At 26.6% G+C, this 20,709-nt stretch overlaps 2 protein-coding genes across 2 annotated transcripts in view; one reads left to right on the forward strand and one right to left on the reverse strand.

The window, feature by feature from the left end:
* Positions 1 to 20,709, forward strand: part of LOC100199982 (splicing factor 3B subunit 3) — a 52,369-nt gene that overhangs the window by 10,972 nt on the left and 20,688 nt on the right. The window contains exons 4-10 of the mRNA XM_065820144.1: positions 218 to 330; positions 837 to 899; positions 1,296 to 1,370; positions 13,545 to 13,648; positions 13,752 to 13,923; positions 14,012 to 14,107; positions 14,209 to 14,281. Of these exons, the coding sequence (XP_065676216.1) occupies positions 218 to 330; positions 837 to 899; positions 1,296 to 1,370; positions 13,545 to 13,648; positions 13,752 to 13,923; positions 14,012 to 14,107; positions 14,209 to 14,281 (696 nt within the window). The remainder of the gene's footprint in view (positions 1 to 217; positions 331 to 836; positions 900 to 1,295; positions 1,371 to 13,544; positions 13,649 to 13,751; positions 13,924 to 14,011; positions 14,108 to 14,208; positions 14,282 to 20,709) is intronic.
* LOC136092429 (uncharacterized) lies at positions 10,899 to 12,563 on the reverse strand. The gene is made up of 3 exons (XM_065820666.1): positions 12,369 to 12,563; positions 11,862 to 12,294; positions 10,899 to 11,786 (listed from the first exon to the last, which is right to left on the reverse strand). The coding sequence occupies exons 1-3, from the start codon at positions 12,561 to 12,563 to the stop codon at positions 11,590 to 11,592; spliced, it is 825 nt and encodes a 274-aa protein (XP_065676738.1). The 3' UTR covers positions 10,899 to 11,589.

Consider the following 20,709-nt stretch of genomic DNA (forward strand, 5'->3'; position numbering starts at 1 on the left):
TTTATAAAATGTGTGTATTAAACAATTTTTTTTAAATCAAAGACAAATACAGCATTTATGACAAATTAGCATTACATACTGATGATGTCATACTGAAATAAGAATCTGCAAGGGCTTCAGCATATACATTAGCTAAGGGTTTGGTACTCCCTTGCTAAGGGTTTGGTAGTCCCTTGCACATTTACAGACACTTATACTTTCCATTTTTATATTTTAGTTCCCGGAGGAAATGATGGACCTAGTGGTGTGATAGTTTGCTCAGAAAATTATTTAACATATAAAAACTTTGGCGACCAGCGTGACATTCGATGTCCAATTCCTCGAAGAAAGGTATTCTAAGATCATAACCTCCTGCCTCAAATTTTTGATGGTTATTTAACTATAGCTATGTGATGTTTAAAAAAAGTTTTAACTTGATGCTTTACACTATGCTAGTTGCAATTTTTATTACTAATGTACTTTCAATTAAAAAAAATGCTTTTTAGTAAATTATATATAAAAAATATTAAATGAATTTTGGAGAAAATGAGAGACTAATTTTTATACAGTAGCATGAATGAAAAATTTGGTGGAAAGTGGTTTTACAAAAAAGGTTTTTGCCGTGCACTGCAAATGTTATGTAAGCTATTGTAGTACGCTGTAGAAGCTACAGAGATTGTTGTTGTAAAAAAGTTAGGCTATAACTCATGGAAGAAATTTCAGAACATTGCTTAAAAGTTATATAGAGCATTATTCAATGAAAAAAAATAATTTATCAAGTATTGTTTGATAAAGAATATTGTATGATATAATTTATTATGTTAATCTTAATATTTTGAATTGCATTCATAATTTAGAACGACTTGGATGACAATGAAAGAAGCATGATATTTGTGTGCACAGCTACCTACAAAACAAAAGTATATTATCATAATTTATAAATTTTTTTTAAGTCTTTTATATGTGAAGATTATTTATTTATATTAGTTTGTTTTTATATAATAATATATAAACAAACCAATATAAACGAATAATCTTCACATATAAAAGGCTTAAAAATATATATATAAATTTCAAGTTAACATTTAATTTTTTATATATATAAAGTATTATATACAATTATTATATTAATTTTTGATATAATAATTGTATTAATAGATAATAAGTAATAATAGATAATAATATTAATATTATATAATAATAGTATTAATAGATAATATAAATTTTATTCTTGTACAACAAAGTAATAGTAAAAATTTATTTTAATATTTAATATATCTTCTAATGTATTTGTTGAATAAATTTTTATGCTTTAGTCAATGTTTTTTTTCTTGGTTCAATCTGAGCAAGGTGATATATTTAAAGTTACTCTAGAAACTGAAGAAGACATGGTATGATATTTAGAATGTTTTTGTTTATAATTTTTAATTTTCAGTTATATTATATTGATATTACGATTTTAATTACCATGGAGAATTAAGTTTTTGAGTCCAAAATTTACCTATACTTATACTGTTATTTCTTCTTTTGAAAATTCTCTTTGTAATAGTTAAAATTCATTTTTTTTTTGTTTCAAATTTCTCTGTATTATAATTATATAATTATATGGCTCTTTTTTTTATGTTATAAGAGTTTAACAATTTGAGTTGAAATTAACAATAAAAATTATTTAAAAAAAAAACGATTATATATATATATGCATACATACATATATATGTGTATATATATGTGTATATATATATATATATGTGTGTATATATATGTATATGTATATATATATATATATATATATATATATATATATATATATATATATATATATATGTATATATATATATATATATATATATATATATATATATATATATATATATATATATATATATATATATCTGTGTGTATAAAATATAAAACACTTAATTTCTCATACAACAATTTATATCATTTGGTTATATTTTTGTATACTTTATGGTATGTATTGAGTTCAACAGCCATTTTTTAGTGTTATATCTTAACAAATTTAATCCCAGCAACTGTTTAAGTTAGGAGTTGAGTTGAGTTTAACTGAAAGCAAAGAGCTAAAGGGCAAGAAAACAGTTAGCAGAAGACTTAAAAAACTACAATTATATTATTTATTATTTAAGCATGGAGATGGAAAATAATAGCAATCATGGTAGTATTTGTAGAGAAGCAAAAAAAAACAACCTTAAGATAGGATCGAGGCTCAAGCTTAGCACCTACATATAGCTAACTACATTTACAATGACTTTATTAGTGAAATAAACTTAATGAAATAATTAATTTATCTTGATTTATAGAAAAAGTGCATAAGTAAGGATATTGTTGAAAAAAAACCTTTCAAAAAATAAATAAGAGTTAAAAAATGAAAATGGCATAAAAGCAAGAATAAGAGTACGGCAAGCACAATAAAGTGTGGCAACTTTAGCAGATGCTAACTTGACAATCCATAGTATATATGGTTTCCATGAAAAGTTAGTAATGAAAAATAATATTAAAAGATATAAAGTAGGACTCAGAGTATTGCCATCGATATAGGAATATTTAAAACAATATTGCAATTATTATTAGCAGTAAACAAATGATCACAGAAAATAGATCGCATTCAAGAAAGGCTACCTGCTTTAACCAATCAAAAAGTAATGACTTTTTATCACCACTGGGATATATAGTTGTGGCATTAAAAAATAGAACCACTATAGAAGTAAGGTTTTAAGGAAAATCATTAATATAAATTAGAAACAATAACAAAAATTAGTTTTTTCCATCAAGAGTGACTTTAATACTGCAGTAAGAAAAGAATAATTCAATAATTTTAATTTTTTTTCAGAAGCGCCATATGTAGAGAGCTTATGATATAAACTAGCATGCCAGACTTTATTAAAAGCCTTTGCTATGTCAAGAACAATAGCCATTGCCTCACTGTATTCATTGTAATTCTTTTAGTATGATGGTTTTTTATGTTTAATTTAAATTTAGTAAATTTAGGTTGATTCAATTAAATCAACAAAACTCTAAACTATAAGCTATGTGGTTTCTTTTGTCTTGTAGAAAGGGTGTGAAGCTGGTGAACAGAAGTTTTTACTCAGTTTTGTTTTGATTGAAAATTTAAATAAAAGTAAGTTTATAATGAATGAAAGATGAGTTTGAATTCTTATGTATGGATATAATATTGTTGTCTTTTATTTGTCCACCAAATATTTTCAATGGAATTCAGTTGGTTTATTCAACTTGCAACATTAAGTTAAAAGTTTACAGCAACTTTGATAAAAATGCATTTTGACATGTTTTGTTAAAGAAATCTTGAGATATTCTGTAATCAAAGTATTGCAAAACTTATTTATTCAACAGTTTGATAGTTATCTTTGGAAAGTAGATAAAAAAGAAGAGAAATAAAAAAATAAAGTTTGTTTGCTTTAATATTCATTCCTAGTTGTTTGTAGCAAACACATTTAGTACAAACTAGTAAGTGACTGGGGTTGATATTTGACCGGAACCGGGTTTGATAAAATATAGCCGGGCCTGGGTTTGTGACCAGTCTTAAGGATGTATAAATGTATAAACATTTATACAATCTAAGTATACTTTTATGATCATGATGATGATGATCATTATTATTATCATCATCATCATCGTTATTATTGTTATCATTATCATCATCATCAGGCTTTAGCCTTCCTTTTTTATGCTGTTTTTCTAATCATGGTCAATGCTCAAACAAGCTATCATCTATTACGATAAACCAAAACTCATTCTTACTTGGCTTCTTATTCAACAAGTTCCACCTTTTTACTGTATCTGTCCCTTCATGCTATAAAAACTTTTATTAATCCAGTTTTTTTCCTTGCACATCAAAAAACCCTTATAACTCTTACCCATCTTCATGTTTTCCTTTTTTTATACAACCTACAACTTTTTAAGTCTTCAGTTAACCGTTTCCTAACTTTTTAACCTATCCTCTATTTTAAAAAAACTCATAACTTAATTGTGGTTGCTTGCAACCTTGTTGGAAGTAAATTAGAGTTTAAAAATATATAAATATATGCCAGTATTTAATAAATAATAAATGTAGTAAATAAGTAATATATAAATTAACATATGTAAATAAGTAACTCAGTAAATAACTGAGTTTAGTTTTAGTTAAAGAACTTTTTTTCCCATTAAATCTTCTGGGGTTATTGGCATCCCTGAAAAAATTTTTTAAAAGCTAATTTCTTTATTTTAGTGTTAATATATATATATATATATATATATATATATATATATATATATATATATATATATATATATATATATATATATATATGTATATATATATACACATACAGGCCTCAGCGGTAAGAAATGAGTGTGAGAGCGGTGAAAAGCTCTCCTAAAACAAACATGGCAAGCTATGGGAGCTGCTCCTCGAAAAAGCTTCTTAGGAGAGCTTTTGGTTTTTGCAAGAGCTATCTGTTTATTCATTAAAAAAATTGCTTATTAATTACAAATTTTTGGTTTTATACTTATTACAAGCCCAGGGTGCGACAAATTCTTTTTTTTTAGTGAAGGTTGACGTTTGTATCTTTATTTAGTGATGAATGTCTTATTTAAGGGATATATGTCATATAAGGAAGTTTTATTTTCAAAATATTTTTATTCTAGTTAATAAGTTATTAAATATATATATATAAATGATGCTTATTGAATTTGATTAATTTTTATTTCTTTAAAACAATTTTTTACGCATTTGCAAAGTGTACCCTAAAAATTAAAGTGTGTTTTTAATTTTAGTAGCTAGTTGTTTTTTATCAAAAATATGTTTCTTATAATAAATAAAAAACTATCAATCGCATAATTATTTGGGAAAAAAATTAACAAAGTAATGCGTGTGTTTTTAAAAATTTTAAGCAAACGCCAACATTTGCATATGCAAAAGTATAGAAACGTGACATTTTTTTGTCTTTTTTTCTAACAAAAGTTTGCACTTTCGTAGATTTGTTCCGCCATGTCAAGCACATGTTGGTAACGTTAGTATTACAAGAATATATATATAAGTGTCATTTATTACAGCATGAAAAATTCTTTAGACAAGCGTTGTTTTTACCGGTTACAAAAAAAGTTTTATATTTTCTTATTGTAATAGTATGCAGGCATTTTAAGAATTATTAAAATAAATGCGTTTTTTGTTGTAGCCACAATGATAATTATACTTTTGAGAGAAAAATTGTACTTTTTTGTGAGCCCATAAATCGCTCCCATAACCTGTTTTAGAGTAGGCAAAGATTTTGTTAATGGTAAAGTGTTTTAAAAATGAGTAGACATATTACACTCGTTTACAGCACGCATATAAGAACTTAAAATATGGTCTGAAAAATATTCTTTTTTTTTTTGACTGATGTTCCACATACAAACGTTTTTGTTGTTTAATTATTTACTTTGTACAATACTGTAGCGTTTCTTATTTTGAATGAATTTAATAAAAACCTTAACGGGCATTTTCAAAAAATCATGCATGGAAAATTGTATATGTTTTGTCTATTATTTTCATAATAATAAAACTAGCAATCACCAATTTACTTTCATTTTATTCTAATCTATATAAATATTTTGTAAACAAAGAATGGTATTCAATAGTAATGTTATCAAAGAATTCAAACTATTCTATTATTTTATTAGTTTTAAGCAAAATTGCGTATGGAACAGAAAAACACAAATTTTTTACTAGATAAATAAACTTTAATTCCTCATAAAATAGAGGTTGCAGCTGTATACTTTTTTTTTTAATAATATTTTAAACATTAGTTAAGGTTTTTCAGAAAGTTACAGGATTGCAATCGTAAGGTTTTCCAGAAAGTTACAGGATTGCAATTGTTTAAATGTAGTTCATGTATGTTTATGCATGGAAGTCATGCACAGAAGTTGCAAATTTGTTGATTTCATGTAGTTATTTTTATGAAAATAGATTGCTTGTGAGTATTTCAAGTGAAATATTATTTCTAGCAACTCATATTTTATATGTTTTTAATAAGAAATAGCAGTCGTTTATTTCTAGCAAGAGTATAGTGTTTTAAAAATCTATTTTTTATATTTTTTAAACTATTGAGACAATAACACACACTATATATATATATATATATATATATATATATATATATATATATATATATATATATATATATATATATATATATATATATATATATATATATATCTGTGGGCAATTTCGCGAGAGTGACTGTTGTAACATTTGACAATGAACCAAAAACAGAAATGACTTGAAACTTTCCAGAAATGTGAAATCCTGTCATATAATTTAGTATGTAAAAGTTATAGCATTAAAGTCTTCAATTATTTTCAAATTAACTCAAAGTTGTGTGGCGGTCATAACACTTACTTTTTACCACTTCTGAACAAAACAACTTTGTCAGACTTAATGCAGCAAAAGGCATGGTAAAAAAAATGTGTGTATTTAGCATATACTGATGTTATTATATGCTGAGTTTCGTAGTTTTTACTTAAAGTTTTACAAACATTTTTGTGTTTTTTTTTTGTTTTGTTTTGATGGTCGTTACGAAAAATCCAATGCTTAAAAACAACAAAATATAACAACACAATTAATGCTGTAAGAAAAAAATGTATAAATAATTATCAACAACCATGTATATTATGCTAATAAATGCAATATAACATTATCAAAATTTTCAATTATGAATACACGGTAAGATTTAACATCAAAACATGTTTATACTACCCTTACAACTTTAAAACCATGCTATGGTAAGGTTAAATAATTTTTTTGAAATAATTTTTTTGCTTAAAATTATTTTAAAATAGTTAAATATATTATATATATATATATATATATATATATATATATATATATATATATATATATATATATATATATATATATACACACACACAGACTTTCACAAGAAGATGTGCGATCGCACGTCTTTATATGACCAGGCAAATAGTATTTTGCTTTGACGATTTGACCGCGGCTATTTCAAAAAACATTTTAAAAACCCGCTGAATGAAAAATATTCTGAATTTTTTTTTTATTTTAAATTTATAATTTATAAATTGTTTAAGTGTGCATTTTTTTATAATAATCGTTATTAAAAAATAAAAAATTGTTTTGTTTTTATTAACAATGACATTCTATGACAACGAAAGTCTCTTTAACGAAATTTTAATATAATAGTAATAGTTAATATATTTGTAAAGATAAACAAAATTTTGTTGAAAAAATGAAAGACAAATGTTCAAATGTTTTAGAAAGCTGTTACGATTAAATAAGTTTGATCTTAAATGCTTTTATATTATCAAAACGCTTTTACATGAAGTTACAAAACTTTTTAAATTCAAGTTACTATGAATTTTTATAATAAGTATTAATAAACTGTTTGTTTTTTTTACTTATATAATTATGTATTTTTTATGATAAATGTTTATCTTTTGAAACATTTAAAAAAAAGTACTAATGTTAAAACAAAGAATGAAATGGTTTTTTAATGCGTAAGTTAAATAGACAAAGCATTTTAGTTTGATGAGTTTTGTTTTAGTTAGGTTATATATTTTTATATATACTTTGTGTGTGTGTTTTTGCTTTAGTTAAGAATTTTTTTTTCTTTTCTCTTTCGTTAAGATTTTCTTTTCTTTTTTAAAGTTTTTTTTAGATAAGTTTAATTAAGTTTTTGTAGCGCCTTTTTGAATTTTGAAAATTTGTCAAAAGCCTTGGTCAAATCGTCAAAACAAAATGTAATTTGCCTGGTCATAATAAAAGGCGTGCTATATATGTGCTATATACGTGATATATATATGTTTATATGTATGTATATATTATATTTTATATATATATATATATATATATACATACATATATATATATATATATATATATATATTTATATATATATATATATATATATATATATATATATATATATATATATATATATATATATATATATATATGTATATATATATATATTCAGACAGCCGAAAATATGAAAAATATATTTTTGTTAAAGTTTTTTTTAAGAAAATTATAATATTATGCATATTGCTATAAATCCTTTTTATTGTAAAAAGAAAGAAATATAAAAAATCACAAATAAATGGAAATGGCCTAACTATCAAATTTAATAAAGTTTTAATGTATTTTAATTAACTTGTGTTTTCTCCCCAAGTGTTTAACACAACTATACCAAGACTAAACTTAGCAAGACTTTCTGATCTTAAATAATATTTAAAAAACTGTAAATATATTAATAAACAGTTTCAACCAAGAAAATATGTTTTAAAACCTAATAAAATAATAATTAAGCTAAAACTTCAATTAAAAAAGCATGAGAAACACAGACATTTGAAAAGTATTTTTTATTATTTTTTAATTCGACGATAAACTTGCTATGCTTGAATAGATTTGAGAAAAAATGAATTTACAAAAATTTAATGTGTTTCTTTTTAAATATAACCTCTCAAACTTGCTGCCAAAGGCTTCAGTACATACATCGACTATCTTATCGTCTGTTGCAGCAAGGGAGTGCTGCTACATCAACTGATGGTTTGGCACGGGGCAGCAATCTTTTCTTTTATTATTGTTTATTTTTTTCTTCTTTTTTTGAAAAAGTTGTACAAGTTAATGTGTGTGTGTGTGTGTGTGTGTGTGTGTGTGTGTGTGTGTGTGTGTGTGTGTGTGTGTGTGTGTGTGTCTATATATATATATATATATATATATATATATATATATATATATATATATATATATATATATATATATATATATATATATATGTATACATATATATATATATGTATACATATATATATATGTGTATACATATATATATATAACGGGTAGTAACTAAAAATCCGAACATACTTTCAAGAGCAATTACTACCATAGTTTTTAAGGTAGAGATAGAAATAAAAATATCAAGAAATAAAGTTTTTAGTTATTTATTTAATTTAATTAAGTTTGTCTTTAACCAGTCTGTTTCTTCGGATTCAACCAACTCTAAGATGAGTTGACCCAAAAAGTGAAAATACAAGGTTAAAGTCAATTTTTCAGACAAAGCTTTATTCTGGTTTGTAGTTGCTTTATGTCTTTTGCTTGCCAGTTACCCGCATACACTTTGCCTTTCAAAATTGCCTAAAAGATTTCAATTAGGCGACACTCCGGTATGGCTGGCGGATTGTCAACTTTTTTGACAAAATTGATGTTATGAGTCTCATAGTAGTTGGTTGTGGTTTTGGCATAATGCGATGAGGCCAGGTCCAGACAAAATACATAATTACTATCGACATAATGAGCATTGATGAACAGCACTAATCTTCCCTTAGTACAGTTTATTTCGTAAATGGCTTTACTGACTGCATGGCCACTGGGGGCAAAAAATGGCTTGAAAATACCTTTGTCAGAAGCGGCCAGCCAGACGAGTAGCTTTGGTTCAAACCTGCGCTTTTTTTAAAATTTAATGCTCGGTGGAGTCTTGTCTCTGTTGCTAGAGTAGTTGATGTTGTTTCTGTTAATCGTTGAGTGCGACAGTGTGAAGTAAGACTCGTCAAATATGACTAATTTTCCTTGAAAATCGCAATAATGACAATCAATGCCAGTCTTGGTTTGCTCATTTTGGCTCTCTTGTCAATCAGGTATACCCTGTTTTGTATAAGTTTTAATGTCAGTGTACTTGGCAAGAGTTTTAATGGTATGTGAATGACTACATCCAAATTTTTGACCAGCTTACCTCATCAAAACTCAGTCAATGTTGCCAAATATGGTTCTCAGACACTTGATCACCTTGAGGTAATGATTTTGGCCACACGACTACTTCCTTGCCCTCTTTTGTGTCCAAAATCATTATCAGCACATTTGATTATACCATAGATAATGCTTCTTGGAATTTGTTCACCTTTGAAGTGATCTACTGTGAACTTTTTACCTTGCAATTTATTATTCAAATAGAACTCGTAAATTCGTTTCTTATCTCTTCCTGCTTGGACATTTTTGTTATCTTATTTTTCATTAATTTCAATAATCTAAAAACATGTAAATTAATTTATAGAGAATTAAATAAGCTTTAAAATGGGTATAAGAATGAAATAAAAAAGTTTAGCTTGTGGCATTTAAAAGTCAGTTAAAGTTAGTCCGGATTAATAGTAACCACCCGTCATATATATGTATATATATATATATATGTACATATATATATGCACATATATGTATGTATATATATATATATATATATATATATATATATATATATATATATATATATATATATATATATATATATATATGTACATATATATCCAGGCCTTGTTACGAGATTTCGCTGCGTAATGAAAACGCGTAACGCATTTCTAAGTAACTCAACTCAGCAAATATATTTTGTATTGTTAGAAGTTATATTGCGTCACTAGCGTCTTTTCAATTACCGCATTGTAATTAAAGTTATTTTATTAACCCCTTTAAAATTATGCAAACAGTTTTTTTTCTCACTATGACAAAAGTTACAAATAAAATCTAAGTTCCTATTTGAAAAATATGTGTGTGTGTGTGTGTGTGTGTGTGTGTGTGTGTGTGTGTGTGTGTTTGTGTGTGTGTATATATGTGTGTGTATATATGTGTGTATGTATATGTGTGTATATATATTTATGTGTATATATATGTATGTGTATGTATATATATATATGTGTATATATATGTGTGTATATATATATATGTGTGTGTATATTAGTGTGATTCTATTTTTTAGTTTGTCATGCAAACCTTTTCTAAAACATGAATAATTGTATTCTAAGAGCAACTAAATAAAAAATAATTAAAATTTTGAAAATTTTACTAGGTCAAAAAAAAAAGTTACTTTATGGAAATAAGACAAAATTATTTCTTTTTTTTTAGTCTTTTTTTATTTTATACATAAGCAAAAGAAATACGACAAAGTTTATAAAGTGAAGTTATTTTTTATTCGACATTTGCATAAACATTTCTGTTAAAAAAAGTCTCTCAAGAGCATCATCAGACTTAGCCCGGGAACATCGGATGTCCATAGCTCGGAGTCCTCTCTCAGCTACCTCATTTGTTCGATGCACATTCTTGAATGAGATTTTAACACCAAGAATATGTCTTGTCAGAGCTTCTTGGGCTTTAATGCAACTTGATGTAGTTTCTTTTAAGTTTTCCCAGTTGGGTTCCTCTCTCATTTTAAACCATGCAAGTGACCAAGAACAACTAATAAACTTAGCTATTTCTTTCAATAATGGTCGTTCTTCAGGAAGTAGAAAGTAGCCTAACAAGACATATATTGCTCTGCTGTTCCACCTTGCTGAGTGAGAACTTGGTAATTTCGTTGGTAGCTGCAGTTTGGGTAAAATATTGGTGTCCAAATAGTGCCTAAATGCAATACATAACCTGGAAAAATAAACAATAAAATGGATCAACGCATTCATCACATATACAAATCATTGATATTGAAAATAATAATTTTTAATAAAACAAACCTAGCCAATAGCTTATAATCATCTTTCCAGGTTTTTACAGTAGGAGGAGGATGAGGTGTTTTATGCAGGATATTGTATGATTCTTTCAATTGCGGATACCTATTTTTTTAGTTTTTGAATGAACTTAAAATCAGTTAGAGTAGGCGATTTTGATGGTGTTGGCAAGTGGAAAATTACCATTTTTTTCAAAACAAGGTCCAAAATGTGAGCATTGCATCCATAATAAGGAACAGGCCTGTTAAATAGCTTAGATCTTAAAATCCCTACTACTCCACCAGAACCATCATAAGATCCACCTGAAGTAAAATGGAATAACTTATTTAATTGTATTATTTTATTATTTAAAAATAAATAATTTTAATTTTTCTAACCTGTATTGACAGAGCAGGTGTCACAAATTATAAGGGATATTTTATGCACAACATTATGCTCTAACAATGTTTCCGTTATCATAGCGGCTAGATTTTTAGAAGTTCCGCTAGTATGTAATGTTTTGAGGCCAATGTACCAAAATATTGGTCCATCAGACTGAAGGGCAATGACCATGCGTTCCACTTTTTTAATCCCATAATCATATGGTGCCACACCTTTTCCATCAAAGTGTAATATAAAGAATAATTGAACAGACAAAGCTTCTTTAAGTTTAAGTAGAGTTGTGACTTGCAACCTTTTACCAGCTTTAAAAATAGCCGATTGATTTGGAGTTGGAATGTCACTATGGAAATTACTTAATGAGCGAGTTACACTAACTCCTTTGTGGGTTGAGATACCAGCTTCTGCGCACATAATGGCAATTGGCATCGCCTTAAACCAAAAGTAAAATTAATATAAATTTAATAAAAAAACTTTTTTTATTTCCAAAAATTATTATTACTCACATTTGATTTAAACTTCTGTTTGGGTTGTTCAAACAAAGGCTGAAAATCATCAACGTTATCATCATTTTCAGAGCTTGACTCTGTGTACAGTTGCTCTACATAATCAAGATCCATGTTTTTTGGTATCAACTGCCTGTTAGCAGGATGCTCAACAACTGTTTGGCTGGTTAATACACAGCTCTTTCTATCATCCATTTGATGATTGTAGAAGATCTGCTCTTCCCTCTTCAGCTTTATTTTTATTAAGGATATCAAATGGCATAAAAAAATCCATATTCGATTTTCTCTTCAAACTTAATTTATAAGCATTCACAACTTCATTCAATTTTTTTGTGATGCCAGCTCTGGATACTGAGGGCATGCTAAATTTCACATTCCAGAGCTGCTCCAAATCTTTTGCTATTATTTGCATAACAGCTCTTGATGGTGGTGCGGGGCGTGTGTCAGCTAGACGGTGATAGTAGCCAAGAATGTGGCGGACTTCTGGAAATTGTCTTGAAATTGGCTAAGGATTTAGTCCGTAATCCATAAGGCGCTGCTGAAGCAAGCAGTTCCCAAGATTCCTTTGAACACGGTGGTATTAAGTTGTTTGCTTTTCTCTTTAATGCTCCTTTAGCACTTATGTGGGACATATTTAGGTAAATATAATTATAACTAAAATAGAAAATGGAATACAGTTATTTTATTTCTAATCCACCAATAATTGTTAAGCTAGTTTTATATTATATTCACTATTAACTTCAGCTAATTAAAAAAATATCATACAAATTATCCATTTTTTTGCCTAAGTATCTTGTCTTATTTCCATAAAGTAACTTTTTTTTTTGACCTAGTAAAATTTTCAAATTTTTAATTATTTTTTATTTAGTTGCTCTTAGAATACAATTATTCATGTTTTAGAAAAGGTTTGCATGACAAACTAAAAAATAGAATCACACTAGTGTATATAGATAGATACAGATATATATATATTTTTTTTATCCATTTATTTAACCAAAAATTGAAAATTAAAAATTTTTATAATTTACAAAATAAGGCTAGGTGTCACTCATATAGTTAAAAACTAGTCATTGGAGTGACACCTAAAATATATTTTATATATATAATTATATATATATTTATTACATATATGTAATTATTATATATATTTTTTTTATATATGTATATATGTTTTAGGTGACAGAAATTCGTGTTAAATATTTTGATACCATACCTGTAGCATCAGCACTGTGTGTTCTTAAAACTGGATTCCTTTTTGCTGCTTCAGAGTTTGGAAACCAGTATGCTCATTTTATACTTTTTTCTATCCAAATAATGAGTTATTAATTACAAAAGTTCTCTAATTTATTAGTTTATGTTGCTTTTCTTTTATTAAATCTCTAGTGCATTGTATCAAATTACTCATCTCGGTGATGACGATGAAGAACCAGAGTTTTCTTCTTTGATGGCAACAGAGTTAGATGAAGGTGAAACCTTTTTTTTTCATGCTCGTGACCTGCAGAATTTAGTCCTGGTTGATGAGATGGAAAGCTTAGCACCAATAATGCATTGCCAAGTAATTTTTAGCTTAAATAATCTTTGTAATAAAATGTCAAGTCAAATATTTTTTTTTACTATTGTATGAAAATTAATTTTATCCTAAGGTAGCAGATTTAGCTAATGAAGATACTCCTCAGCTCTATGCTGCATGTGGTCGAGGACCTCGTTCATCACTAAGGGTTTTACGTCATGGTCTAGAGGTATGTCTTATGAAAATAGAATTTCTTAAATTATTGTAAAATTCATTTATCACTTCATATTTCCTTAAATCTAAAAATTTTATCAAATTTTTATCTTACAGGTTTCTGAAATGGCTGTTTCAGAACTACCAGGAAACCCTAATAGTGTTTGGACTGTTAAAAAAAATTCTACTGGTAATTTTATTTTATAATTTAAAAATATTTTTTGTAGCATTATGTTTCATTTTTTGAGTAAATAAGTGCTAATGATAAAGTTCTTTAAGGAGACTTAAGAAAAGTCTTTTTTCTGCATATGTAAAGCTTATGATTAGGTTTGTGGAAATTACTACTTAATTCAAATACAAATTTTGATAAAGGTAACCAAACTAAAGAAAAAAGAATAAAAAATTAACAAAAAAATTTCGAATTTGAAAAAGATTTAAACCATTCAAATTAGACAATAAAAATCATAAAGAAAAAAAAAGAAGAAGTAAAAATTATATTTTAAAAAAGAAATAGAGGAATTTGATTATATATACTTTTTATTTAATTTGATTTTGCTGTATCTTTTTATTTAATTTTTTAATTTATTACTCTTATACATTATATATATATATATATATATATATATATATATATATATATATATATATATATATATATATATATATATATATATATATAAATAATTAAAGTAGTAGTAAAAAAATATATATATTTATATTATTTTTACTATTATTTATTTTTGTTTTATGTTATTTTTGTTTTCATTTATAATATATTTATAATATTAGATATAATTTTAATACAGTTTTCTTTTTAACTTTCTTATTCAATTTACAATTATTAGTTATATATTCTTCATTAATACTGCTTAATTTACGGCAAATAATACTATTCATATTATAATTTTTGCTATTATAATTACTTTTTATAATATTGAATTGTTATTTTCTTTTTTTTCCTTTAAAACTTAACAAATTCAAGCTTAAACTTGGCAAATTTTTATTTTTCTCATTAGCTTTACTATGACCTCCAATTTTCAGGGAGTAGCACTGCATGTACAAAAAAAGTTAGTATAAGTTGCCGTGCAATTCAATGTGATGTGTGTTTGTTTTGAACTCATAAAAAATGCAGCAAGCTTTATAATCATAGGTAAAATTAAACACAGTCAAAACGCTCAACATGGCTGTGCGTAAATTATACTAAAGTTGTCTTTCCATTAACTGGTGTATCTTATAAAGAATTTAAACTACTCTTCTCTTCTAATAAAATTATTACAACTGATGACTTTATCAATCTCTCCGGTATTGGGATTGAATAAAATTTATACTCAAATCAATTAGTTTATTATATCCCATGCTTCAGTTTCTGATGAGGAAAACTGTTTGTCTTTTAATGTAGATCGCCAATATTATGACATTAATAAATTTTGTTTTCATAACTTCGATATCATAATCTCTATGTCCTTCCACACATCTAATTATAATTTAGAGCACACGCCAAATGAATCTGTTTGTGGTGGAACTTCGTTATATCTATCAAAAAAACTGATTTAAAAAAGATGAGATGATTTGATCATATACTCACCAGATCAATTAGAATCTGTTTTTGTTGAAATAATTATTTCCAAAAGTGATTTTAACATGGATCTGATACAGTCAAACTCTGGCTTTGCAACTTCTGAGTTTTTAAACTTCTTATATTATTCGGCCATTCACTACCAATGAGAGTTGATGACTATTCTGCTACAATCATTGACAATATTTTTTTAAATGTAACCACTAACCAAATTATTTGAGGAAGTCTAACAACTTTTTCTGATCACCTACCTTGATTTTTTATTTGTCCTAATTTCAACTAATTATTTACACCACACAGTCATAATTTATACCGCCGAAACTTTAAAAGTTGTAATAAAGAATCATTTAAATTTGAATTATTCAAAGTTGACTGGAATGATGTTACCAATATAAACTATATTAACTCCAGCCTTGAAGTATTTATTTCTCAAACAGCATTTTTGTTAGTTTGTCACTTGTCATTTGTTGTTATGTGCCACTCAAAAAAATTAGTATTAAGAGCTACAAGCATCAATTCAAGCTATGAATTACTAAAAAAATAATAAAATCAATTCAAATTCAAAATCTTATTCTAGGGAAAATGTTAAGAATAAAAGATCATCTAACAAATATAATTAAACTAAAAACTATCTTTAAATGCTATAAATATACCATAATTAATCTAATTAAATAGAGTAAGAAAATACATTTCAAAAAATTCTTTTCAGAAAATGTAAAAAATCTTCATGAAACTTGGAAACATATAAAAAGTCTAATAAATGTAAAAAGTATCAATAATGTACCTCCAATTTGCTTACAAGTTAACAAAACATACATATCTCTAACAAACCATTCTGAAACCTCATCGTTTATATCTAAATTAAAACCTAGAAAATCAATATCCTAACAGCATCCTCACAAACATTCTTATTGATTTTAGTTCTGAATTTTTTCATATTCTCTCTAAGCTACTTATTTTCTCCTTAAATTTCCTGACATTTTGAAATTATCTTGTGTCATTCCAATATATAAAAAGCTTCTTGAAAAACCAATGTATCTAACCAATCAAACCAATCAATTGATTTTACTCATTTTTGAGTTTCTGTAATTGTTTACATGAATTTCAGTTTCGAATAAAAAATTCTACTTGCTTTAATAAGCGTGGTAAGTAGAGTTTTTTATAACCGAAAAAACTAAAAAAAGCACTGGATACTGATCATTTTGTTGGTGATATTTTTATTGACTTTAATCATACCATATTAATTAACTTGAACATTATGGAATCCGAGGAGTTGCTTGTAAATGGTTTCGATCTTATCTCTCAAATTGGGAGCAGTTTGTTTGCATTAATGGTTACAAATCAAATAATAAGCACAAAGTTTGTAATGTTTCCCAGGGTTCTGTTCTTGACCCTCTATTGTTTTTGATATATATTAATGATCTAAAGATCTTTGTCCACTTCTCATCAGTCCATTTGTTTTCTAATGATACTCATATCTTGAATATTATTAAGTCTTATTCCTTGTGTAAGAATATAAACTTAGATTTAAAAGGTTTAGTTCATTGGCTAAATGCTTAATTTCTATGAACTTAATAAACCAATCATATGATTCAAACTATGATTGCTGTAGTTTTTACCTCCTAGTATAAATTTATTTTTTATTATTACCCGATTTATAGCAACAAATCAAATTTTTAAACTCTTCTTCTGCAAAATGTCATATTTGCACTTATCATAATTAGATCAATGGCCACAGATCTGTGGGTATACACATAAACACACACCTTTACCATGAAACAGTACTTTAAACAAAATTAACATGGAGAAGCATAACTATTTTTTTCTGATAACATCCAGCAGAGTTCTTATATATTTTTTATAACCTTTTAAAATATCCCAAAAACTTATTAAACTTTTAGGCACCAAAATGTCTTTATATGTATTTTTTTGATGAAATTTCAAATCTATTAAATTATGATTTTAGCCCTCGAAATCTGGAATAATTTGGTCAGAAATTTATTGCTGAACCTTCTCTATTTATTATTTAATTATTAAACTATTGGGTGATTTTTTTGATAAAAATCTGATTTTTTTCATGAAATTTCATTTAAGTGAAATCTTAGATTGACTTTTCAAGTGAAGCATGGACTCAGCAAACTTATCTATTTTCCATTTGTATTCTATATCATGTTTCATCTCATAAGAACATCTAGAAGTTTTACACAAAAACCCTTTCTTTCTTTTTCTTTTTGGTTTGCAGATTTTCTAGCCAATTGCTTTTTTTTTATCTTGCAGTAAAAAAATCATTATGTCAAATGACTTTAGACATACTTAAGGATTTTTTAAGGCTCAACATCTTAATATAGGCTTTTCATTTTTGCAAAAATTTATGATATAATATTGTATGCATTTATTTTTGAACATTTTAACAATTAGTATATCGGTATCGACATTATTCACTTTTTTCTGTCCATTGGCATTAGTATTGGCATTGGCCACAAACATTCAATTGATAAATCATTATCTCATATTTATGCAAAATAAATTGAAAAAAAAAATAGTTTCAAAAAGTCTGAAAAACAGTTTACAAAAATTGAGTTACTTTTCTTAAACTTCAGTTATTCTATACATTCCAAATATTTAAGAATAAAGTGTTATTTCATTCAAAGATCTTTTTAACTTTTGGACAGAACGGACCACCAAAACAATCACGACAACTAAATGTTTATATAGATGTTTTCAGACAAACTTTTAGTTGGGGAGACTTAAAACACAAGGAGAGAATGGACACTTTGAAATCTCCTACCCTATTATTATAATATTATTATAAGCCTCACTAGCTGAATATTTAATTAAATGCTCTGCAATGTTCCATGGTCTAACACCGAAAGCTAAAATGATAGTGTTAGTCATAACATGAGGATGCCGATAACTCTTTCTAATTTTCCATTCTATTGATTCGTATGTTACATTGTTGTTAAAAATCCATCCATATCCTAAAACTGCTCCATAGAAATCAAACACTAATAATCAAGGACGATGTAAGGGTAGATCTATAATAGCCACAGATACCCTGGAGAAGGAGGCATTTGCAGCTGCAAGAATGCCAAAGAAGCTTACAAAAAAAACAATCAAGTTAAAAAGCAACCCTTTGAGAATCATTGTCAGATAAATCAATTTTAATTTATGTAGTGATTAAGTAACAACTATTTCAGAGTTGTCTATTATTACTGACGTTTTGATGAGAATCGGCACTAATAACTTTTTAGTGTTTATCCCATCAGATAAACATCATTGCCACTTATGCTTTACCTAGTGACTTACAGCAATTGCAGTAAAAAGGATTCACTACTAATAGCCAAAAACCAAAAATTTATAAAACACCAATATTTTTTTGATGAAATGATATAGTAACTGTACAACTACTATATAATTTAATATATATGTATATATAAAAAAAAAAATAATAACTAAATCAATCAACTGACCATACTCTGACAGAAAACATGCAAACACACAAAAAATTATATTTCTAACAGAAAAAAATAACTTACCATACTAGTGGTACAAAACTTGCAAGCATAATAAATAAGAATTCCAACAGAAACGCTCATAACTAAACCACTCAGATGAGAGCGCAAACAAAAATACTAATAAAATTCTCTTGCAAATTATTTAAAACTTTAGTAGGTAGTTTTTACATAAAAAAAAGTGAAGACTTTTTAAGTAAGACTACTAATTTTTAACTCATATCCTTTCTGCATATCTTCTAACAACTCCATGATATACAACCCCATTAAGTTTCGGAATCTTTTAATTCTTTCTTTGTTTTAGTTCTAGAAGAATTATAGAAAAAGATTCACTCATCCAATACTGACTTTAATATCTTAAAAATTCTAATCTTAAATCAATATTCATAAAACCTACAGACAAAAACAAAGTATTATCTATTATTCATTCTCTTAATGACAGCTAGGCTTTGGGAGCTAACAGCATTCCAATACCAATTTTTAAAGCTCTTGCAAATAATCTCTCCTGTACTTTCTGAACTATTTAATCTGTCATTCATCACCTGTGTATTCCTTAACATTTTAAATACTGCTTCTGTTATCCCATTTATAAAAAAAGACTCAAAACTTGAATGTAATAACTACAGGCCAATTTCATTATTATCAAATGTCAGCAAACTTTTAGAAAAACTTATGTATTCTTGTATTTACAACTTTTTGAATAATTCTGCTAGTTTTCATATTCGACAGTTTGGGTTTCGCTCAAATCACTCCACTTTTTTTCTTTTTTTCATTAATTATTCACCTCCCCAAGGCCGAGAAGGCCACTACAGTCAAGGAGGCTACTTTGTGGTTACAACCTCTCTCAACTCTATAACTCTGAAACACGAACCTCAATGAACAAGGCTGCTGCGCGGAGAAACAAGTTGAGCACGGTACTACCAAGGACATGGTGGGGACTTCTCATGCTCTTGTTAGCATTACTGAAATGGTTTGTGGTGCAATTGACAGTGGTTCTTTTGCTTGTGGTGTATTCATAGATCTTCCGTTGATCACAACATTCTATTAAAAAAATGTAACTTCTACGGAATACGTGGTATTGATAATCATTGATTTTCTTCATATATTAGGGATCACACTCAGTTTGTTTCAATTAATAGGTTTGAATCCACACATAAAGTTATTAAATATGGCGTTCCACAAGGTTCCATTCTTGGACCGTTATTGTTTTTATGATATATAAATGATTTATATTGTTCATTAAAAAATGCTATAGTACATCATGCTGATGATACCAATCTTTTATATATCAAAAAATCACTTATGACTCTTTGTAAAAAAGTTAATCAAGATCTTCATTGCTTATGTAACTGGTTAAATAGTAATTGTATTTCCTTGAGTGAAAATAAAACTGAATATTATTTTTCATTCCCCTCAAAAACTATTGATAATATTAAAATTAACGGAAAAAAACTTTTTCCGTCAAAATATATAAAGTCTTGGGGAAAAAAAAAAGTATATCTTGATGAAAACCTATCTTGGTATAATCAA

The sequence above is a fragment of the Hydra vulgaris genome, chromosome 15 (assembly GCF_038396675.1).
Source record: "Hydra vulgaris chromosome 15, alternate assembly HydraT2T_AEP".
NCBI classification, from domain to species: domain Eukaryota; kingdom Metazoa; phylum Cnidaria; class Hydrozoa; order Anthoathecata; family Hydridae; genus Hydra; species Hydra vulgaris.